The sequence below is a fragment of the Chondrus crispus genome, genomic scaffold (assembly GCF_000350225.1).
Source record: "Chondrus crispus Stackhouse genomic scaffold, scaffold_26, whole genome shotgun sequence".
Classification (NCBI taxonomy): Eukaryota; Rhodophyta; class Florideophyceae; order Gigartinales; family Gigartinaceae; genus Chondrus; species Chondrus crispus.
In genome coordinates, this window is record NW_005179159.1 from 350,160 (window position 1) to 373,822 (window position 23,663).

General features: G+C 48.3%; 6 protein-coding genes across 6 annotated transcripts; 5 read left to right on the plus strand and 1 right to left on the minus strand.

The window, feature by feature from the left end:
• The first annotated feature begins 99 nt into the window (after positions 1-99).
• Positions 100-897, plus strand: CHC_T00004982001 (hypothetical protein). The gene has a single exon (XM_005716755.1). It carries the CDS (start codon positions 100-102, stop codon positions 895-897), a length of 798 nt encoding a protein of 265 aa, XP_005716812.1.
• Positions 898-1,036: 139 nt separating this feature from the next.
• CHC_T00004983001 (hypothetical protein) lies at positions 1,037-1,453 on the plus strand. The gene has a single exon (XM_005716756.1). It carries the CDS (start codon positions 1,037-1,039, stop codon positions 1,451-1,453), a length of 417 nt encoding a protein of 138 aa, XP_005716813.1.
• Positions 1,454-1,771, plus strand: CHC_T00004984001 (hypothetical protein). Its single transcript, XM_005716757.1, has one exon. The coding sequence runs from the start codon at positions 1,454-1,456 to the stop codon at positions 1,769-1,771; it is 318 nt and encodes a 105-aa protein (XP_005716814.1).
• Positions 1,772-1,900: 129 nt separating this feature from the next.
• Positions 1,901-3,520, plus strand: CHC_T00004985001 (hypothetical protein). The gene has a single exon (XM_005716758.1). It carries the CDS (start codon positions 1,901-1,903, stop codon positions 3,518-3,520), a length of 1,620 nt encoding a protein of 539 aa, XP_005716815.1.
• A 57-nt stretch (positions 3,521-3,577) lies between these two features.
• CHC_T00004986001 (hypothetical protein) lies at positions 3,578-3,745 on the plus strand. Its single transcript, XM_005716759.1, has one exon. It carries the CDS (start codon positions 3,578-3,580, stop codon positions 3,743-3,745), a length of 168 nt encoding a protein of 55 aa, XP_005716816.1.
• Positions 3,746-3,826: 81 nt separating this feature from the next.
• On the minus strand, positions 3,827-5,470 carry CHC_T00004987001 (hypothetical protein). Its single transcript, XM_005716760.1, has one exon. It carries the CDS (start codon positions 5,468-5,470, stop codon positions 3,827-3,829), a length of 1,644 nt encoding a protein of 547 aa, XP_005716817.1.
• Between the last annotated feature and the right edge of the window lie 18,193 nt (positions 5,471-23,663).

The window sequence follows — 23,663 nt, forward strand, 5'->3', positions numbered from 1 at the left end:
GCCGCAAGGTGCGTGTGCGGGGTCGTGCCGGGCGGGGAAGGGGGGGTCGCGTTTCCGTTCAGGGGGAGGTGCTGCCTGAGACTGGGGAAGGGCAGGACTATGTGGGGGGGCGGGGGGCATCCGCTGTTTCATGGCGTGCACCAGGCGGTCCAAGTGCCGGAGGGTGCGGTTGTGGTCTCAGCGTGGTATAGGTTGGAGAGAGGGATGGGACGGTTTAGGAAGGAGGAGCCGGAGAGTGCAGGAGATGCGTTGGCTATGGTTCTGGCGTGGAGGGGTGGGGGGCGGAATGATGATGGGCTAGTCGTGCAGTTGGAAGAGGGGGCGGCAGAGTGGAGGAGGGTCTGTGCTAGGCCTGAAGCGATCAAGGGGGGCGGCATGCTGCATGTGTTTTTTCATTTGCATGATTTTGAAGGCGGCCATTTGTTTGTGGATGATGTCAAGGTCGAGGAAGAGGGGGAGTGGAGTAGAGAGGCGCTTCAGGCCTGTTTCAGAGATGCCAAGATTGGACAGCGGGACGAGAGCGGAGGTGGGGGAGGAAGGGACGTTCGTGTGCATCTAAAGGCCGAAGAGCGCCCCGGGGAAAGGCAGTTGACTCTGGCTATTCCGCTGACTTCTGATCGAGTCCTGAGGCTGGAGGCGCTGTCGAGACTATATGGAGGGGGACCGGTGAGCGCTGCTGTGGCAGTTGAGAGTGAGAGCGATGTGGCTGCGTTTCGGGCCATCTGGATGCGCAAAGAGTGGCTGCGGCGTCATGTAGACGTCAGCTTCGTTCGAAGAGGTGGGGAGGATGAGGGACAGGAGCCGCTTGAGATTAATGCATTACGGAACGTCGCCGTGCAGGCGGCGGGGACGCGGTTTGTCATGATCTTTCCAGCATATGACGCCGGCGACGAATAGTTTTGGCTGCTTCCGCGATGCTAACAATACTTGGTTGGAGGAAATGCTTCCAGAGAGCGAGAAGAGAGTACTGACTGTCCCGGTCTTCATTAGTGATGCGCAGCATCGCCCTTCGATGGACAAGGACGAGCTGCAGAATATGTTGAAGAATCGTGCAGGGACCAGCTATTGCCTCAACTCGCAAAGGGCCAACAAGATCAAGAGATGGTATCGGCAGACAGATGCTACGGAGGTTCGCGCGCTAACGGATTACGAGCCGTATGGAATTGTGCGGCGGGACAAATATCCGGCGTATGACGAGCGCTTCAGTGGGTACGGGTTCAACAAGATTTCCTGGGCATTCGGTGCTGAGTATGGGGGATGGAGACTATTTTTACTGCCTGCGGCGTTTTTGACACATCTGAATCACGTCGAGAATGACTGGGTACGGAGCATCAGTGTGCCTCACTATCTGCAGACCTGGAGACGGTTCCTGGCGTTTGCTGCAGAGACGGAGGGGATATCCGGAATGTTCGTCGTGGACGAATTGCCGCCACGGATCGTCCCGAGTGGTTGAATGTCGGAAAGCGTCTGGTTCCGTCTAGATATTCCACAACTGTCGTGCTCGAGTGGAAGGCAGATTTTCGTGACGAAAGAGATGGACACACGTAGCAAAATATGCATGCGCACTATTGGTTCTGGGCGTCCTCTGTGGCGCGTTGACTCGAGCGCCGCCGGGATTGCGATTGAATGTGCTGCTTTCGATACTGCACGACCTACCACAGGGAGATGCTCCTGGCAGTGGACGAGCGACATTCTATGGCAATATCCCGCCGAACTTCAGCTTGTCTTGAAAAGGGTAAAGGTGAAGCCTTCGGTACACCCCAGGCTCTGATTTCACAGGCGAGACGGCAAAGAATCACTCATAATTTTCAACGTTTTGCCTCGTATGGGCGGCAGACCGAATTTCACGAATAACATGCCGCTCCAGTCGACTACAGTTTTTCGGTGACATCTGTGCCCCATGAGCATACGACAGTCATACGATAATTGTGGAACGCTTTCATTGTTACCCACCTTTGGACAACGTCAGGACAAGTTTGCTTTGGAAAGCATATCTTTGGTTTATGAGAACACCAGAACCTCTTCCCGAATCTATTTCTCAGCTGCAAATCTCTCATCTGCTTTTACGTTGCTTCTTGCTGGACGTTTCCACCTTTCTCTTTCTCAACAGCAAGACATGAAGGCGACTGCTTGCGATCCAACGCGCCCAAGTCTTCCTCCTCCATCTGCGTGGCAGTACCGCATCGAAGGTGGGGAAACGGTGGTGTTTTGCTATTCCCCGAAGCGATGCGAAAAGTTGCATGGACAGGCCCGTCAGGTTTTATGTATCACCATTATGTCTGCTCGAGCTCACCGCGCACCACCCAAGCATCACAAGCGTCCAGCACACCAAGCCCTGTTTCGCCGGCACCTACGTCGCTACTTGTTAGAGCCGGTTTATGTAACCCTTTCAGAGTCGTATGTCAAGCAACTGGCTACCGCGACAGAGCCTTTACGCCCAATTGCACGTCGAAAGGTGAAGAATTTCGGAACCGCATCGCCGTTAGCGAAACTGCTTCCTGACCTTGCGTTGTGGTTTGGAGGAGAGACGCTGCTCGTGGAGATCAAACCCAAGTGTGGCGTGCTGTCCCGCTCCGCGCTCGTCCATCCCGACATTAATGATGCGCTTCAAAAATTCAAAATTCCGCCCTACTACTTCACAAACTACTTGTTTCCGAGTTGCGGTCGCGAAGCTATGGACTTTCCAGACCAGGAGCATCGCTATGATCCTTTAAAAATGCTGCTCGGTATCGACATTGAATTGCAGCTGAAGATTTTGCACGAGGAAAGGTCTCGAAGCCTTCGCATCTTCAACCGCGGCGCGCGCCTATCGCACGAAGATGCCACGTGCGCCTGCAACGATGGTTTGTGTACTCTAGCGCTTGGCATAACCGCTAAAGCTGTCGCCGACGAGTCACGCGACGGAGAACATTGCTTTAGAAAGCTGCTCGCCGTGCAGCGCCATGACTACCTTGACAATATCGGGGCCGGGTTGCTGCTGAAACATCTGATCAGTATGGTCGGGGTGGCACGGGCTTACGAGATGATAGAACAATACGAGTTCATGCGCGGGGCTGAAAAGTGGACTGCGGAGGATGAGAGTGAGTTTCGCGCGTCGAAGCAGATCATCAGTTACGAGACGGCGGAGGAAGCGGACCGGCTGCATTCGCATGAGGGGTACTTCCATGCAACCGAGGAGGTGGCGCGTATGAAACCGAATGTATGCGCGAGGATGCTAGCGGAGTTCATGCAAGCGGCGGCGGCGAAAGACTGCTCTTTCATGATATCCATGTGCCGCGAAGACAAGGCGGAAATCAGGCAGGGAAAGGCTGGACGCGATGACAAAACAGGAGGGTTTGTACAGCACGAGGGTCGAAAATGGCTGTACTGCGTGCATGTCATTGATACAGGCCCCAAGCCCGTGGACAAGCTCTTGCTCAAATGGCCCGCCGTGGATTTGGAGTTAAGGAAGAGTGTCTTCGCAGCGGGAGGGCTTGACAAATTGATCTCCCCAAGCTTCGAAGACTGCCAAGAATCGTGACGCGGTCGGAGATGTGCTGGGAGCAATAGAAGAAAACATGTTGAGGGTGTCATCGATATGTGTTTATTTATCATGTCAAGAGGCAACCGCATGCCCCAGCCGGAGGGTGTGGACAGTTGGGAAAAAGCGCAGAGTTTTGACGTCATGAGTTTTTCATACCGAGTAATGGCTGGTAAATGTTTTTTGAAACGTGGTGTATGTGTTAGGGGAGAGGGCATCGACTAATCACCATGTTGGCCTGTTAAAAAACGTACCAAAAGAAAGCTGCAGCAGTCGATCGTACATACCGTATGAACGGGTCAAGACTTAGCAAAATGGATGCGCATAGTCTGGGAAGAAAAAGGCCCGTTCGGTTTCGAACTCCTTGGCAGTAATCGGGACTTCGGCCTTCTTCATCACTGAGCGAATGAGTTTGATAGCTTCTTCCTGGTTTTCCTCGCTGACAACGATGATCTCCGCCATCCAATCGGGCACACTGTCCTTCGGCCCAACCACAACATCCCCTTTGTGTTTAAAGTAGCTAATCTTATGGACCAAGGGGTTTTCAAGAGCAAAATCTAACCAGTTGTCGGTGTTAATGGTGCCCGAGTAGGGCGCATTGATGGCCGACTCGGCGAAGTACTTTAGTGGCTTTTCAAAGAGTGGCCGGATTGGGATTTTGAGCATGGCCATGGCATGTTCCTCCACGAGGTCCACTCCCCATGCGATTAAATTGGCATCACGTACTGAGACTCCTCCCATTCGTGCGTTCACCTCAATCATACGCGGCCCTCGAGAGGTGTACTTGCACTCGACGTGGAAGGAACCATACTTAAACCCTAACGACAGCGTGGAGTCAACAGCCAGCTTGATCAGCTCGTTCTGCTTATCCTGAGGATACAGCGAGGGGCAATTGGTGCCGGTCTCCTGAAACCACGGGTCGCAGCAGGCCCAGTTGTCCGACACCTTGGCATAGACCGCGATGCCGTCAGAGAGCAAGATATCAATATCAAATTCATCACCATCATAAAATTCTTCAATAACCATCTCGGTGCCCTGCGCCCAGATGGTATCCTCTTTGACATCGAACGTCTTAAAGAGCTTGCGATAGGCGCCGACAGCTTCTTCGGTACTATGCGCTTTTGTCACGCCCATAGAAGCGGCGCCATAGACCGGCTTCAAAATGAGTGGAAACCCAACATGCTCGCAAGCACGCGGGATATCCTCCTCGCCGAGAACCTTTTGAAAGAGCGGTACAGGCAAGCCTGCGACGGCCATGACTTCCCTTGTGCGGCGCTTGTTGCGCGCTCGGTCGCACGCTTCGACGTCGTTGACGGTGAGCCCCATAGCAGTGCCAATGCGTGCGGCGAGGGCGACGGCGTCCTCATAGTACGTGGTGACGGCGTCGAATTGGACGTCCAGGCCGGCGTCCACGATGGCGTCCATGGCGCGCGGGAAGATAGTGTCGTTGTCGGTGAAGTCGAGCTCGATGAAGTCGACTATGAGGCCGTCCTCCGCAGCCTTCTTCCATACCGAGTCCGGCCCGTCCAGGATGTAAAGATTGACGCCAAGGTCGCGCAGACGCTCGTAGATGAACGTCTTCCCCGAATAGCCGCCCTGTATGATGAGGATGTTTGAGTCGCGCATGAGCTTGCGGCGCAGGGTCTGGGCGTCTTCCGAAGCGACGTGCAGCTTGTCCGGGCGGATGGACGGGAGGTGTGCGAAGACGGGCGAGAAGAAGGGGGAGCTGTCGTGCAGCGAGCCGTAGCGGTCGATGGTGGTCGGGTCGAGCGCGGGGAGGTCGAGGTTTGGCGGAAGGAAGTTGGCGCGCAGCGACGACGGGTTGATCGAGGACGAGTCGTCATCGGAGATATCCACGTCATCGATCGGGACGGCCTCGACCTGCGATCGCGGCATGTGGCGCTTGTTCAGCGCGAACTCTACGCCGCCGGAGGAACCGTACGACGTCATGGCTAGGGCGATGGGGGGGGGGGGGGGGGGGCGGAGACAGTGGGCGAGGCATTACGGTTTCGAAATAGATGCGGGGAAAGCGCAAATCGCAAGGCAGATGGCGAGAGGGGCTCTGTGCGGGAGATGATGTGGTGTGCGGCGCATGTGAGGTAGAAACCAAGTTCGACGCTCGACGCTCGGCCAACGCGCCACCAAAACAAAAATCACCTGGTTCCATCTAGAAGGGGGACGGGTGGTGGAAAAGTTGTAGGGTTTTGATTCCAACGCCTTATCAGGTCCATTTGATTAACACTGTGTGAGGGACACTGCACGCCGAGGTGTTTCAAGTTGAAACTTTCAACGCACGAGCCACGTGGGTTCTCGAAGCTTCGACAAGGCAGAAGGAGAACCACCACGGAAACCGTCCGCTAAACTCCATAGCCCGCCTCGCTGTGGGAGTTCACCCGCAGGTACGATGCAGTAAGTGGGCCATGAGCCCGTCTCGGCGCCCTGGGAAGCGGACGAACCTTAACACAGTAGAAGGCATGGCTGTACTCATTCATCAAACGCCGCGGAAGGGGGAGCGAGCGAGCTCCCGCTGACAGTGGGCGGCGCATGAGAGCGCAGATGGACGACTGCGCAGGCGCGAAATAAGTTGTCGTCGAAGCAGTAAAAGAGAGCCGGCGCGCAGTGGGGGCCGGCGGAGATCGGGATGCGGGCGCGTGGAAATGTCGAGATGCAATGGCGTCGCCGTTACGAAAGATGCGGCGGAGGAAGGCGACACGGAGGCGTCTCGAGAGATGTACGGTACCGTTGGGTAAGGGTACTGTAGGCCCAGTGTCTGGCGGTGTTGACTGTTGTGCTCTCGCTGAGCTGTGGGACGCGGGGAGCGCAAAGAGAGGAAGATGTGTGCGGGACTGCGACAGGGCACAGTACTGTACGGTATCATCCCCAGCCCGAAACCCAGCAGTGATTCATGTTTCGGGCGGGGGATGATACTGTGCCCTCTCGATGTGTGCGGGACTGCGACAGGGCACAATACTGCTTGGGTCTAAAGTTTTAATAATTTTTTGATGGACAAGAACTTATGATATAACTATCTACATTGATGAGCGTTTCTATGAAAAGCCGTTGGAGTACAGCACGCGCCCTGGCGATCCAATTTTAGAATTCAGGGCATCACGTTCCATTTTACCGCAAATTACCAGCCATGTGTGTGGAAATTTGGGAGTCGACGGTGACGTATACAGTTCGACAAAATACATCTAAATAATTAAACCGCACTGAAAACGGTAGTATTTGATTATTTCAGACGTCAACCTACAGTGCATCTCTCCCAACGACATTACTGATAATGCAATCCTTTGAGATTATCAGCAAAGGTTTGCAAAGAGGAGAGTCTGTTGGCAAGAGAATAGACGCGTAGGTAGTAGTATAAATACCCCGAAGTGAACGGCAGAATAGCTGCCCGGACACAGAAAGGAAGAAAAAGAACCAACGCAGTAAAAGGAACGCGACCCTCAGCTCGCCCGGTCCTGCCGCTGAATTTTTTACTGCTCACCTCCTTTCTTTTCTTTCTAATTTTCGTCACAGTCTAGACTGCAAGCCAAGTTAGTTTCTTCAGGAAAGAAATCAATTCAACCTCAAGTTTTTCAAGAGAAATCAATTCAACCTCAAGAAATCAATTCAACCTCAAGTTTTTCAAGTTGTGGATTTTTTCAGAGAGTGGTCTTCCTATCTCTTTCTTGATATTAACGCAGTACGTTTTATCAAGAAAGAAATAAAGCCGTCTTCCTCTTTTGGATAACTCTCACCGAAAATAGTAAAAGAGTAAGTTCTTTATTTTTTCACTACCTCTAAAATAGGAATCTAGTTGCCTAACTAATTTCTATTTTAGTGGTACTCAAACCCAAAGGAGACGAAGACTTTGGGTCACGGCAAGCCCCCGCAAAGCAGGCAGAAGATTTGTCCCAGCCAGGCGCACGGTCTCGACCCCGCACGCTTGTGGTGAACTGGGACAGCGACGGTGGGGGCTCTATCAGCGTTTTGGACCTCATCGAACAGGAGGCGACCCCGGCGGACCAACCCCGCCCCGAAGACAAGCGTTACGGGAAATCAACACGTGTATCCAATTTACACGCCGACCAATCTGGACACGAGGACAACGCGTCTCGGGTTTTCAACCGAATTATGACTCGGACTACAGTAGCAAAACATAATTTGAGGATTCTACCTGAAGGCGTGAGTAGAACACTGCATCGAGTGGCCACCGCGCGGATCAGAAAAAAACTCGCTCACTTGCGACGTGTGCAAAGTGACCCTCACTGGCAGGCACCAACTCCGGCAACACTGGGGCGGCAAGAAACACCGCGCACGCGAGGCCCGGTATCAACGCGAGTCCCAGGACTTCTTCTGCGACATCTGCGAGCGCTTTTACCCCTCCGCGCACGACCTCGACGCGCACCTCATCGGCGCCTCTCACCGCCGCCGCGCCCAATTTTTGCGCGAGCGTGAACTAACACGTCAAGTTTAAAAAAATAGCAAAAAAAAATTTTTAAACAGTTTTGAAATCCTTTCTTAAATTTGATGCCATATTTCTTGAAACATTTTTTCGAATTATTCTGGCACCATCTAGCGACCATTTTTCAATTGGTTGCCTCTCTCATAAATTGCTACCCAAAACGTATTACACGGTTGACACAAACCCAAAAATCGGATACGTGTCACACATTGCACTAGGTGTGAAAATTGCACACGTGTTTACTACTGTACTAGCTGTGAGCGTTGCACACCTGTACCCGTATTCAGCTTGAATTAGTGTGAGCCATAAAAAAAGTCAAAATTTCAGTATAATTGTAAGGTTGCAGAAAGCTTATTTTTCCTAAGGCTAAAGTAACTTACTAAATTACTTTCTGGAGACTTTAACTCACCAAACACTATGGATAACGGAATTGACGAGGCAGCTACAGAGGCCATCACCAAGGAACTTGAAACGTATACACCACCATCTCCAGTTCACAATGATATTATATCAGTTATTACGCTACACATTACTCGCGCAAAATCTGAAAATATTTTGGACACAGAACTGGTAGAAAGATTACGTGACGACCTCCCTGTTGAAACTCTATATTCTTTCGAAGTACGGAAGGGCACCACGTTCGTTTTCAGAATCATCCGTGACTTCTTACGTGCAGAAGGTGTAGAGTATATCAGACATCCCGCAACTGACCGCATCTCATGGGGATTAGTAAAAATGTTATACTCAGACTTGGACGACATCGATTTTGCTTACGAAAGGCTTGTTCAACACAAGAAAAGTAGTCCAGCATGTATGCCTACTAACAAGGAAATTGAACGTCAAGCCGGCCCACCAGTACAAGGTTACCCACCTGTGAGACGTGACTCCGAAGCAAGAGCCGCTCACAACATGGCATTGCGATTCAAGAACCAGGATAAATTCACGGGAAAACTGGGTGAGGACCTCACGGAACACATCAATAACTACATTGATGCCGCCCAGGACTACAACCTTGACCAAACCAACAAACTTGCTTTTTTCCACAACATATTCGATGGAGAAGCTAAGAGATTCTATCGAGAGAAGGTGAGGGACAGGTGCGGAAATTTTGGTCAGGCATGCCAAGTTATGCAAGACGAATACAACAGCATAACTCGGCAGGACAGAATCAGGAAGTACCTCCAGAGCCTGAGAATTCAATCTTTGATGCATGCCAAGAAGCTCAACACCGGAGAAGCTTTGGAAGAGTTGAGATCATCACACGTTTTGCTCCTCAAGGACCACGGACTCACTGTTCCGAGGAAGACAAGGTGGAATACCTTTACAAGGCTGTCGTTGGTGCCCCGTGGGCCAAGTCAGCCCTTGCGAACTCGCAGTCCACATCTAATCCTTGGGATTTTCAACATTTGTATATGGCACTCGACGCCGCCTGGCCTGAAGACCAGGAAGAGCAAGAAGGTAGAAAAAAGATCTGAACATCGGTCAATCTTCCCTACATAAAGAGATAAAATTTTCATCCAAATATACTCCTGATCTTTACTACGAAGGTCAGAAATATTACGGACGACCGAAGAAACCAGGATCACGCTCATCTGCCCCATTCAGGGCCCCTCAAGACAGCACAAAAGCCGGTCAAAATGGTTTAGACCGTTATGGCAACCCCAGGCTATGCAACAATTGTCAGGATCCCAATCATTTCATCAGGGACTGCCCCAAACCTCGCAACGTGATGCGAAATATCTCATCGCAAGTCAGGAGATATCCGAAGAGAAGCCATCAAATCCTCTTCGAACTCTGTCAACAAGTGGAGGATGCGTTGTTCTCTACAGACGAAGAAGATCCTTCTGCTACCCTTACAGGAACAACCTCAAGCAGGAGGACTCCACCTCATCTGAGGATGAGACGCATGAACATCCCGATAAAGGAGGACAGGTATTCCACGTTACTGGTTCTGAGAATCGGGGCATTGCTTCAGTCCTTGATCCAGAGGATTTTTGAGGAGAGGCAGTCTAGTTTACCGTCGTAGTTTGAAGTCGAAAGAAAATAAACCTTGCTACGAGACTGTCCTCAAGAAAAAACGGTTCCGATACAAAATCTCGCGTAGGTCAAGGACAGCCCATGACATACGAAGAAACCGGCATCTCAGAAAATCCTCCAGCGATGCAATGACCAATTCTGTGTTAAACTCTCGTCGAGGTCTTTCACAGATGAGATTCAATTTGGATGAACGCAGGAAAGACTGGCAGGGAGCCTGCATCGACACTGGAGCACAACGCACTGTTATCGGACTACAACAAGCCAAAGCATACTGCAGATTTGTTGGATGTAAGTTCAAACTAAAAGCGACCTTCAACCAGTACAGATTCGGTGTTGATGTGCAGAAGTCAATCGGATCAATCTCAATTCGATTACCGTTTCTCAAGAACGGGTTTGTGCCAATTGAGGTTGACGTAGTTAGAGCGAATGTACCTTTTCTTTTGGGATTGGATTTGCTCGATAAACTTCAACTATACCTGGATACGACAAGAAATGTACTAATCAGTTCTCCGGGAAACATTTCTGTCCCAGTCGTAAGGAAGTTTGGACATGTCTACCTGGAATGGAAACGGGAAGATACAGTACTATTCTCAAGAAGTGAACTAGTCAAACTTCATAGAGGTTTTCGACACCCAACGGATACGAAACTTCTGAATCTCATCAGAAAAGCTCGGCCGCACGAGGCCACCGAGGCCACCACAAAAGTCTTGAAAGAGATCTCTAAGTCATGCAATACCTGTCAAAGGCTTGGATCACAACCAACTAGCTTCAAGACCACGTTACCCACACTGCAAGACGTTAAGTTTGGTGAAGAAATATCAATGGATCTGATGTTCATTGAGGGAAAAGCAATTCTGCATATTGTCGACACTGCAACTCGTTTCAGCTCGGCCATATTTTTAGACTCTCAGGGTCAGAATTACGGACAATCAGTCAACGGAATATGGCTTGCTTTCCTTGAAGCGTGGTGCACTCTCTATACAGGATTCCCTAACCGCGTCAGAACTGATGCGGGATCCGTTTTTACTTCGCCTAGGTGGAAGGAAATGGCCGAAAGCGTTGGGATAGGACTTCGAATTTCAGGAGTCGAAGCTCACAACTCATTAGGGATTGGAGAAAGACTACACGCACCCCTCCGAAGAATTTATCGAAGGATAATATTCGACTTTTCTCAAATTGACCGCAACATTGCATTGAAACTGTCAATCAAAGCCATGAACGATACCAACGGAGATAACGGACTAGTTCCCTCACTGGTTGTATTCGGGATAATACCAAGATTCCCAATCATTAGCTCATATATACCCGCTCAGAAAGAAATGATGCTCGCACTTTCAAAGGCACAAATGGAAATGAATGCTGTAGTGGCAGAGAGGCGCATTCTTGCTGCTCTTACCAGAAGAATCCCAACGGCAACCGATTTCGTATTTGAATTAGGCCAAGAAGTACTTGTGTATCAAGAAAGAAGTAAAGAATGGATTGGACCTGCTACCATCACAAGTATAAGGGACAAGATAGTTGATGTTAAGAGCAACGACGGCCAATGGCATAAGACCATGAACATGCAACAAGTTAAGCCTTATGTTCGAGAAAACTCTGCACCAACAGACATCCTCTCACGGGACGAGTTCCTTACTACAATGTTGAAGCCGTTTAAATCAGTAAACAGACCAAAGCCGTCTAATTTTGATGTAGCACTCACTGAAGTGATCAAATATGGTGACCCGAGATCGACCGATGAAAGATTCAGAGCCGCAAAGAAGAAGGAGCTGAAAGGTTTGATTGAGAAAGGAACTTGGAAGCTTGTCTGCAAGTCAGAAGTGCCTCAGAACGCAAATACTCTCGGCGGTAGATTTGTACTAGCAATAAAAGATGAAGGCACTAAAGACGAAGTATGGAAGGCCCGTTTTGTAGTTCAAAGATACAGGGATAAGCTAAAAACGTCTCTTGTACATGATACTGCCACACCAAGGCAACACTCCACACGAATTTTGATCGGATTGGCAGCAATATGCGGGTTCCGACTGTTTTCAACAGATGTGACTCAAGCATACCTTCAAAGCGCAGAAAAACTTATGAGGAATGTATACATCAAACCGACTGGAGAATTTGAACTGAACCAGGGCAAGTTGCTGAAGTTGTTAAAACCCTTGTACGGTCTTGCCGATAGTGATGATTACTGGGGCCGTACCATCAGCAATCATATAAAACAGGACTTGAACATGACCGGAACAACCGGTGATGGAGCATTTTTCTTTAAATGCATACGGGACAAGCTTGACGGCATGTGCATTACTTACGTGGACGATGCCCTCCAAGCAGGTACCAAGGAATATTCAGATCTCGCCCACAAGACAGAAGAGAAGTTCAAGTGTAAGGGAAGAGCTTACGATAAGTTTAGTTTCGTCGGAGTACAAGTTGAAAAAAAGGATTCTGAATACATAATCCACCAAACGTCGTACATCCGAAAGATAGAGAGGCTGCCGAACACAGCCACGTACAAGTCTTATCGATCATTAAGAGCCAAATTAGCCTGGATTACCTACACTAGACCAGACATTAGTTTCTCTATTGCTCAAGCCGCCCAGGTTACCGAATCACAGTATGCTACGGATCCAAAAATTCAAATCCGGTACATTAACCGCATCATTAGACGACTCAAGAAAGGGCCATACCTACCACTGAGGTATCCCAAACTTGACGATATCAAGTTACACATAAGAGTTTATTCAGATGCTTGGTATGCAAACAACTCTGACGGCTGTTCTCAGCTTGGATATATCATATTTCTATGTGATAGCAGCAACCTTTGCCAACCACTCTATTGGTCGTCTCATAAGGCTAAGCGAGTGTCAAGATCAGTTTTAGGCAGCGAAACCATGGCCTTTGCTGACTCCTTTGATATGGCCTTCATGCTCAGACATGACATACAGAAGATGATGAACATAAAGATACCGATCCTAATGATTACGGATAGTCTCTCATTATTTGATGTGATCACAAAAGCTTCTACCACGGTTGAGAGAAGCGACTAACGATTGACCTTGAGGTAGTCAAAATGGCGTACCAGCAAAATGAAATGGAGCAAATCGGATTCATTCGGTCGGAACACAACCTGGCTGATTGCTTGACAAAAGCCAACGGCAACAAATCTCTCATCAACACATTAAAGTACGCAAGAATCACATACCCTGTGGACCAGTGGATTGACAGAAGCCGAACCGGGAATACGTCACGTCAAAAATAGAGGGAGTGTGGAAATTTGGGAGTCGACGGTGACGTATACAGTTCGACAAAATACATCTAAATAATTAAACCGCACTGAAAACGGTAGTATTTGATTATTTCAGACGTCAACCTACAGTGCATCTCTCCCAACGACATTACTGATAATGCAATCCTTTGAGATTATCAGCAAAGGTTTGCAAAGAGGAGAGTCTGTTGGCAAGAGAATAGACGCGTAGGTAGTAGTATAAATACCCCGAAGTGAACGGCAGAATAGCTGCCCGGACACAGAAAGGAAGAAAAAGAACCAACGCAGTAAAAGGAACGCGACCCTCAGCTCGCCCGGTCCTGCCGCTGAATTTTTTACTGCTCACCTCCTTTCTTTTCTTTCTAATTTTCGTCACAATGTGAATGCCGGAAAACGATGATGTCTACCCTTCCCCGGGGGCTCAAATCTGGACAAGTTTCAAACATTTAATTAAAAAACGTCTCAATCTAGCCCGATGTTGCCCCAAAGTACCTCCACTCGCTTGCTTCCTGTGTCCTTGGACGCGTGACGTGTGGTTTTTTTCGTCGAGAGCAACACCGAGGCACTCACAATCAAAATTTATTCGCTGTTCAAGAAGACCGTTAATGATTCAATCAGGTTAATTGTGGACAGAAAATTTCCCTGAAAAAGCCTTCCCCAGCACCTCCGACAGAATGCCAATGACCAACTTCGCATTGTTTCGGCGCGCAAAAAGCACCAAACGACTCCGCTTACGTGATTTCGAGGAAGAGCCATGTTGCACAATGGGCGTGTATGTCAATACTGAGCGGAATGCGGCCACCGAAATGCGCTTGTTTTCTTTGCAAGAGTTCTTCCTCTCCACTTCAATGCGCTTCATCTCTCTCACTCTCTCCTTGTCAAACTTTTTTTGGAGTTTGATCTCTGCCGCAGCCTCACGTGCTGCATCAGCCTCAGCACGCTTAATGTTTTTATCTTGTCTGGCAGCTTCATCTTCCTCTGCCTTGAGCATCCGTCGTTTAAAAGACTCACCAATAGTTAGGCATTCTGCAGGGGCGCCGCACATCAAGGCAACGTTCTTGTCATTATTATTACTCACTACTGTGCTAGATGATTGTGCGCTTATTGCACTTTGTAGAATGGAGTTCACAGTCTCCCTATTTCTCAGGACAACACTTACTTGCTGTAGCGCTCTGTAAGGATTCTCTTTCCCAACGCCAACTTGATTCACAATTTTAGAAACCACAGAAAAAGTTTCCTTGTCTGTTTTACGCTCCTGCAAAACCCCCACCCTGTCTCCAGCTCCAGAATTTGATAGTTGAGAAGCTCGATGCGCAGCTTTCTGAAGCACATTTTGCTTTGAACTGCGAAACGAATCAGCAAATGTAGGCTGAAACGGGAAGATACCGACATTCTTAAAAGATTCCCTAATGTCGGAGACACGAATGCTATCGAAGCCATGCACACCGCACACGAGATTAAACTGAACGCCCCTCGTGTCTGCCCGTGCATGCTTACTGCAATCATCCCTCATGGAGCGGCCGCCAGTGTGCTGGAAAGGTTAACCTGCTGATCGCAGGGCTGCAGGAAGTGGGTCGTGTTTGAGGGTGATTGGACAACTTCACACCTGTTTTCTAGACAGACCTCCAGCCACCTGGTTCCTCTCCTTGACGCGTGACCATCCAATGATAAAATGTAGTGCAAATCCGTGGGCAGAATAGAACGAACATAATTGTTCAAATGTTGAACAAATGCGACTAGAATATCCATTTCCAGACTCCCGTTTTCGCTGCATTCTATGACACCGCCCAACGGAAACCAACTTGGTTTACCATACTTCTCTAAGTAGCCTCCAGATTTGACGTACTGCGATGGAAGCGGCCTAAGCCAGTTGCTCATAACATGTTTTCCGGCCACGATAAAAAACGGCGGTGCCTTCCTCCCAGAAGCGGAGACAGAAACCACAGCCGTGATATGTCTTCCAGAACCTGCAGTGCATGCAGAGCTTCTGAACCTACCGTGGTGCGTGCCTGATGATCCAAAAACCTTGATTTTCCAACCGAATGTAGAGTCAACAGACGTTTCATCAACGTTCCAGATTCGGTCTCCATCTAACATTATACCCGGGTGCTTGCTGTTGAGCTCAGTTAAAATGTCAAAGTAGCGCTTCACATGGTAATAGTTTTCACCTTTGAGCTTAGCTGCATCTTTGTTCTCACAATTACGATAGGTGATATCTCTATTTCTGGCCCGAAACGACCATATGGCGTCATCGGACGGCGCTCCATGTTTCCATCCCTTGCGTCCGTCGGCAGCTATGCGTGACATTACAGTTTTGACGCCATCGATATCAACAGCGAATCCACGATTCGCCGCGAAAACAAGTCGCTCCACTACCATTTTTTCCTCCTCCAATGACAAAACTGTGGTGCGGCCCGGAGCTCTACAGGGATCTTCAGATACACAAAAGCTTGTGTCAGCCCGAAGCCGTTCTTTCAAGTATCTGACTGCTGTTTTGGAAATCCCGGTCATGGTTGCAATTTTGCGAATCGGATGGTGAGTTCTGCGAAGCAGGTTGAGAGCTTCTTGCTTTGATTCAAGTGCCTGCTTCTGGCGCTTCTTTCTGCGCTGTATTCGTAGGGTCTGCTGACGCATAGAGAGCGACATTTGGTTGCAACTGTGTGACATCGAACGCAGAATTGCTCGGTATATGCTTGTAGATGTGGATGTGGCAAAGGGTCTCAAGTTCCGGGCGATGTTTGTGTGTGTGTGGCGATTTTCGTAGCCAAAAGGGCGGGAACTTGTTTGAATTGAACGCCAATGTCCTTCCATTGAAGCAAGCACACTTGTTAATTGAAGAGAGGGGGATATCTAGCCTACCTGGATGCTATGTGGTTTGGCCTTGATTTGTCCAGATTTGAACTTTTGTCCAGATTTGAGCCCTCTGGGAAGGGTACCCTTCCCGGGCGGGTTAATTCTGAAAAGAATCTGGTGCAATTCTGGATATTGGAGGAGTCGCGCCCTCTGACCATTTCAAGTTATATCGTCTTATCACAACAGTTCACCCCTCATTTTTGCCTTTGCATTACCACAGCGCCCGCCCTTATACGCTTTCAAGTCTTCTCTTCACGATTCCTTGATGCCCACTATCGCTTCTCTACAAGATGCCGCCTTCCATGCGTTGCCAAACGAAAATTAAAAAACGTCGCTTACAACGCGATTGTACCCGACAAAGTACCCGAAGCAAAGCAGTTAGACTGCTTCCAGAGATATCATTCTCTGTGCCACAACTCTGTCGGGAATCTGTAGTTTCTAACAAAATGATATACACCATGAAGAAGTATCTTACAGAGAAGAAGGAAACCGAATTATTTCGCCTTCTCAATCCAGGCGATAATCGCCCCGGAACTTCTAGAATATTAACTGTGGATGAAGAGTACATGATATCCCAAAGGTTAATACATGCTGTTTGTCGCGATTTTCCAATGGATTTTGACAACCTTCGTACCCTCATTTCAAAGGTTGTTGCAGATGACATAAATGCACCAGATGGGTTTCCCGGCTTGGACGCAGTTATAAGTTTCAGAGCGCGCCACCGTGAATTGATTTACCGCCAGACTGAGAACACAGAGATTACGAAGGTTCGTGCAGAATCCTACGAACATATCCAGACATATGTGGACGTATTTCGTGACGTCGATCGCGATTTTTCTGGTCTATTGCAAGACCCAGTCAGACTCTGGAATATGGACGAGACCGTTGCTAACATAGAATTTGGAGAGAGGTCGAAGTCCTTGACGAGTTTTTCAAGATACTACGGGGGCTTCAACAAAGTACCAAAAGGACGAAATGGGAAACACGTTATCTCTTTCATTGCTGCATCTGCTTCTAGTTTGGTGGCACCGCCGTTCTTAATTAAAACCGGTATGATGAGAGCATGTTTTGAGCTCCTCGACAAGAACTGAAGCAACTTTTCGCCCACGGAGTTTTACAAATATAATGAGAAATGGTTTCCTGGTGACTGTTTTGTTGTTTCCAAAGTACATGGTTCAATGCAAAAAACATTATGCCTCTTTTTGTGGAGCATCTTGACCGCTTCGTTCGCACTGTAGTGCCTTTGTCAAAAGATTATGTTTTGTGTCTTGACGGGCATTCATTGTGTAAGGATGTGCAATGGCTTTACAAATGCCTGACAAAAATGCCAATCAGTCCGAATTCCAGCAAATACGACACAAGTTCTGTAGCTGTGTGATCAAGCAATTAACCGAAAATTTAATTCAACGGTTAGAGAGATGAGAAATCACTGTTGGCCTTACACGCAGACGAGCAAAGGTCAGTGAATGAGAAACGTATGTGCCTCGTTCAGGCGTATCAATCTATAACTGTTGGAAACGTACATGACTCTTTTAAAGAAACAGGACTGTGGCCAATGCGTTTCAATTTTGCCGACCGTTTTCGTACAGCCCGTGATGCTTGTCGCCAATATGCGAATGGCATCAAAAATGACACTGAGGTTGCCGGGGTTTCTTTGAGGTCCGCCAATCGTCAAAATATGGCACGTATCGCCGCAGAAATAGTCGACATTACGGAGCGGGAAATTGGTCCACCGCCGAAGTTGCAGGCTGTGAAAATCCTTCTTAAACAAAAGGAAACTGTTAACGATGTGCTCATGAGTATAGGCCCGGGTGGTTGCAGTCGCAGAAGTTCTGTTGGTGGTGAAAACTGAACATCAAATGCGAGTGCAAACTCTTGAAAGGGACATAATTGCGGGAGAGGAGAGGATTATGGAAAATGCTGAAATGCTGTATTGACGACTGGAGCGCCTGCACTTTAATTTACTTACTCGCAGACGTTAGCAGAACGAGAAAAAAGATTAGGGAGGTCGGGGATGCGCAGATAGAGATGCGCGAATTGTTGCTGAGAAGAGGAAAACGATAAAATCGAAGCGGACTTTCGAAGCGCCGTGAACGAGATTTACTGAAGGACGAGCGTGAACCAAGAAAGAACGAAACAGGAAAAGGCATAAGGGGCAAGATGGCCAGTGGTATGAAGCGGCAAAGTGATGCTGAAAAAGAGAATACCGGAGCCAGGAGTATTGCTGAGGTGGTTGTGGGGATTTCGGGTACAAGAGCCCGTTTGGCAACATTAGCAGAGGCGGCAGTGCTCGACAGTTATGTGTAGAGAGAAATAGGGGCTGGAATTAAACAGTAGGGCGGAGGCATGGCGAGTCCAAAGGTGCCCCAGTTTTGTTTTGAGACAGTAGAGACTATACGCTTGCGCTTGTGAGAAATAAATATGAGCAACTCTTCAGCAATTGGTTGCGGAAGAGTTAGACGGAAATTGATAGACTCACGAAAAATTTCCAGGTATACGCACGCCAGCCTCAGGAGTATGACAGGAGTAATACACTGCAGGCCTCAACACTTGATCGCCCGCACGAGTCGATGCCAGGCCCTCGTCGTGCTCGTCGCGTCGCGCGCCCACCGCCCGCGAGAAGCCCTGCACCCCCCGTCAGAGACGCTCCGCGGCTACGTCGCCGCCTGCCTCGACGCCGCTGCGCGCGCCGGCCGGAGATGCTCCTGAGCGCTCGCGATGTCCCTCTCTCCCGTTGCGTTCCACCATGCGCCCCCTGCACCCGACCCGCTTCGTCGTCCTCTTCCTCATGGCCACATGCGGCACTGCCGACGGCGGATTCGCATCGAATGCAATCAGCCTCTTCATCTCCTTATCAATCCCAACTGATCCCTTCGATCCCCTCCAACTCCCCGTACCCTACCTGCAACCCCCTCTTCCACATGTCCCGCACCTACACCCCTGCTCCCCAACCTATAAGGTCTTCCTCCTCGACACCACCACCACCGGCCTCTCCCCAGACTCCTCCTCCCTCTCCATGCCAGCCGTCCGGGAGCACGACTCCCCCGCCAAGTCCTCTTCCCCTCGCACTTTTCCTCCTATATCCGCCCCATCCCACCTCCCTCTGCGTTCGTCCCTCCCTGCAATCCGTCGACAACATCTCTACCCCGCCGCGCTCACATGCCCCGACGCCCCGCCCTCCGCCGCCGACGCACGCGCCTTCCGATCCGCCCCCGCCGCAAACGTCTCCCACACACGCCGCTGCTGCGCAAAGCTCAACAACAACTTCGACCGCCTGTTTCAGGCCTTCCCGCCCAAGTCCTTCGGACTTACCGCTGCAGCCCTTGCTGCAACATCCTTCCAGCGCCTCCAGTTGCAATTTAACCACCCGCGTTGCGCACCCCTCTCTCTCCGCCGACTCCTCTCACCGGCGGCCCTGCCGCACGCCGGCCCAGCCCGCATAACCCATTTTTTCTCGGGAGGAAGCGCAATCGAGATGGAAGACACCTGCAGGCGCGAACGCCAGCATTTCGCGATAGTCCGATGACCGTGGCCTAGGTTTTGCTTTGCTCAGAAATATTTATTCGCGCTTACTGGTAAAAGCTTCCATCATGACTTTAAGCTTCTCTAGCGCAAGCTTGTGCAAGGCCTCACGTTCTCCTGCACGCTCGTCTCTATCTCTCTCCCTGTAAATGCGATCAGCAGCGAAGCGTTCGGGCTGCAAGGCTAACTGCTCGCGTTCCAATTCAAATCTTGCCAAGTCGCCCTCTTTCAGTTGTTCCCCAAACGCGGCTAACTATCCTCGAAAACCTGAAGCCATCATCTGCTTGCGCTTCGTACGCATCCGCGGAGTACCATCGGAGTTGCTGGTGCTATCGTTCCCATCGCTCCTGTAGTAATATGGTCTTCTTGAACGGAAAACCGCGAGTGTATACCACTTCTTCCCTTACGCTCATCGCCTTCGCCACTTCTTGACGCGGGCAAACCCGTCTCATCCTCTACAGTCGCCATTGCGCGTGTGCGTTGGTTTTTTGAGGTGGGCGGAGGCAGATTGCTTGCGTGTGAGGTCGCAATGGTCAAAAATGTCAAGTTCCCGCTATCTTGCAAGACATCTGTCCTCAAATACTTTCTCACGGCTCTTCACTAACTAGTGGGATATGGGGAATGTTGAGTTGACATCCATTGCAGAATTCTGCAAAACGATTTTCAGTGTAATGTCTTTTGCTCACAAGTGCTGAAATCATTTCTCATTTCTGCAGGCGTATAGTCACTAGTTTTGAAGAACATGAAGAACGTGCACGTTTACTTTCCCTGTCATAAAGGTACCCATCCCATGACCAACATTACTCAAAAGCGCGGCAACAAAACGATTGGACAGATTCAACTTTATTATTGCAATACTAGGAAGGCGTGAGGTCCGTTTCAAAAATTACAGAGTTGACCACCCGGGGAAGGGTAGTGCGAAACTTTCGTGTGTGCCATTTTTTAAGTAAACGTTATGTACTGTCAAATGATTTGTGAAACGCGTGATGCCCATCCATTCATGGTCACATGTCAGGTCACGTGGAGCTCCAGAGCCCCCAGGGACTCACTCACCGATACTGTCAGAACAGCCGTCTGTCAAACGAATTTTAAAGGTAGTCACATGAAATACGAAAAAACTAGAAATAACTGATCCAATCTGTTGCAGTTCCATGCAGCAGTAAAATGGATCACTTTCGGATCTTCCGAGTAGCGATTCTAAGTACTTTAATACAGGAGAAGAGTGCATTAGAAGATATTGGGTTCACGCCAACTGCCACAGTACGAAATCAAAGTTTCTCCAAACCAAAGTTAAAACTTCATTTTATTAAAGAATGACATGCTGAAGTAACTGGAAAGTTAAACGCAAGTATTCCAATTGTGAACGGCAATTTCATCCTTATGAATCCTACTTTGAAATGCTTACTCTCGGTTTTATTTCGGCACAAAATGAGTCATACTTGACCCAGAAATTCTGCTCCGGCTTTTTATAAAATCGGTATTTACAATAACGAATACAACTTCGTGACATTAATACTGGTCGTAAGATACGCTTCCTGCGCTCATTTTACACCTCAAGTTCTTCCAGACCCATTCGTACTCATATTAAAATCACGTTCTCGCCCTATATGGATGAAAAGTCTGTAATTTCCAAGCAGCGTAATCTCAAAAAACTAAAAGCTTCTATTCCTTCCATGAAATTGGTGGTACTTTATTTCTATCTCCGCCACGTTTGAAACAATAATGGATACAAAACACATTTTATTTGCATAGAAAAGGGGTTTCCAAAACGTTTAATAGTCAGCATCCATGTAATCATTATTTTCCTCGTAAAAAGCTGATTCTCAGTTGCTGTACTGAAACGCTTGCAACTACATTTGAGTTCATGATTCATATCAACCGGATAGATCCGTGGTCACGGCAGCAGTGCATCTCTAGTGCTCTCTAAATAAACTATATCATTTCGAGAGCAGTGCATAATGCTGTTTTGTTCTTCAACAGTTGCATTTTGGGTATTTTTGGGGTAGCACGGTTCAGAAGGTACGCATCCTAAGTTCTTCAATGCAGAAAGAGTGCTTTTACAGCCCTAATGAAATTTGTAATGGTTTGTGGACCATGTGTACCTCCCTATCCGCCAAAGCGATGTATTACCTACAAAAAAAGTCACGCAAAGAGAAAGTTCAAGTTACATCATCCGAAGTAGTTTTGGCCTCAGCTGACTTTGGCTTTGAAATTTTAGTCTTTCTCTGATTTGAAGAAGTTTATCTACTCAAAAGGTAATAAAGTCCATGAAGTTTTGCAATTCTTGGGCGAAAATGGCCCGAATGGGAGTCACAAGGCTTGGTAAAGACTACGTGGAGTATGTTTTGCTGACGACAATGCTCTATTTGCATCTTTCGTAATACATTTTGGTAACAAAACCTACGATGGCTACAAGAGACGTTTTAGAGTACTTATAGAAAACTTTGGCTTGTAATAAGAAACTTCGGACTAGTCTGAACTGCCAGATATTATATTATAAAATAATCGCACAAGCAAGGAGTAACCTGAACCATGCGCACGTTCTTTGTACGCGCAGTAGCTCATATCCATGCAGCATGTCTTTTCAACATACACCTGTGGCTGAAATTGCGCACTGAAGTACTTACTTATATTGGGGAAAAAGTGTATCGTTAGTATATCAGAAGAGTTCTCGTAATGGTAAGAATGATAAACCCTTTTAAAGGTCAGGTTCCCTTTATTTACACATGTACTGCTCAGAAGCGTTCAGAGACAATACTGAACATGAAGGATCTTAGGGTTTTCGACATTACGTACACTAAACGAATCGTAGAATAGAAAGCATATCTGCTGCAAAGATCCATAACAACACAATTAAACTATTTACGATACGATATCTAACAAGACAGCAATAATTCATACACCTCATCTTCTCGATGTTAGCAATGTTTTAACGCCACGCAAAATAGAATTTCGAAAGAGCATGAAAACTTCCAGATTCTCAGTGTCTTACAGCGATTCCCCAAGAACTGCATTCTCCAAGCGAAAATGTTCACCATATCCAATTAATAAGTATAATTGAGTGCTTTGTGCGATGGTCAGCATTTGAAAATGGGAAAGAAAGTGTTTCCGTGATCAGTCACTTAAGTAAAATATTATTAAAGATAAACGTATTCGACTACGTTCTACCCACCTCCATTTACATGCGTAGAATGCAACTCAGCGAATTGTTCGAGTGCATAGAACTACCGTAACTAAACGGACCCTACTCAGGTAGACGAATCTAATACTTTAGATACCCCCGACCACTCCAACCATATCTACGAAGTTCCTTTACATTCAGGCAAGCTTCTATGTGAAACATGTCACAGACGAGGCGTCCTTCATTCTTCTGACATTTACAGCACATGTTCTTGATGACTGCCAGCCAGTAAGGGCACTCTAGCGACAGTACTGTAATCTAAAATGTCAACGACCAATGTCCTTTCGGAATACGTCTGTTCATCATCATCATACGTTTTCTAAGTAAATAAATCTATGTTTTGAATGATCTAGGCTTTCATTTCTACAATTTCGAAATCAAATGGCATATTTAGCAGTACTCTTTTGAGAGGGTCTGTTCACATATTTCTTCACAATTGGCTCCAAAAAGCATTTTCCCGCTGTCGTATTGAAAAAAACCTTGTCAGGAGGTTCCAGTTTCCGACAACGACACCTCAAGCAAGGAAGGAGAGGGAAGAAAAGAGGGGTGTGAATGCCTTTACAGACGATCCGCTGCGCCAATCCTACGATCTAGTATCTACTGCCGCGAGTGCATTAACGAAAGCAAATGTGAAGTTTGCAAGACGAGTTCTGCAAGAGTAATGTGGTCTGAAAAGGGGCTCCAGATCCACATCTCGTCACTCCGGAGAGCTCAAAACTCATTCTCATTCTTCTCGCATATTACAGTAAGTTGGGACTGCTGATGCTCTCAATAACGACAGCATTGGGGCTCTGGCACAGGGACTGCGACATGTTTATTTCGAACACAGCCACATCAAAACGTGGCA

What these genes read in the sequence shown, in the direction of transcription:
- CHC_T00004986001 (XM_005716759.1), top strand. Translation starts at nt 3,578, where the DNA reads ATGTGTTTATTTATCATGTCAAGAGGCAACCGCATGCCCCAGCCGGAG.
- CHC_T00004987001 (XM_005716760.1), bottom strand. Translation starts at nt 5,470, where the DNA reads ATGACGTCGTACGGTTCCTCCGGCGGCGTAGAGTTCGCGCTGAACAAG.
- CHC_T00004985001 (XM_005716758.1), top strand. Translation starts at nt 1,901, where the DNA reads ATGAGCATACGACAGTCATACGATAATTGTGGAACGCTTTCATTGTTA.
- CHC_T00004984001 (XM_005716757.1), top strand. Translation starts at nt 1,454, where the DNA reads ATGTCGGAAAGCGTCTGGTTCCGTCTAGATATTCCACAACTGTCGTGC.
- CHC_T00004982001 (XM_005716755.1), top strand. Translation starts at nt 100, where the DNA reads ATGTGGGGGGGCGGGGGGCATCCGCTGTTTCATGGCGTGCACCAGGCG.
- CHC_T00004983001 (XM_005716756.1), top strand. Translation starts at nt 1,037, where the DNA reads ATGTTGAAGAATCGTGCAGGGACCAGCTATTGCCTCAACTCGCAAAGG.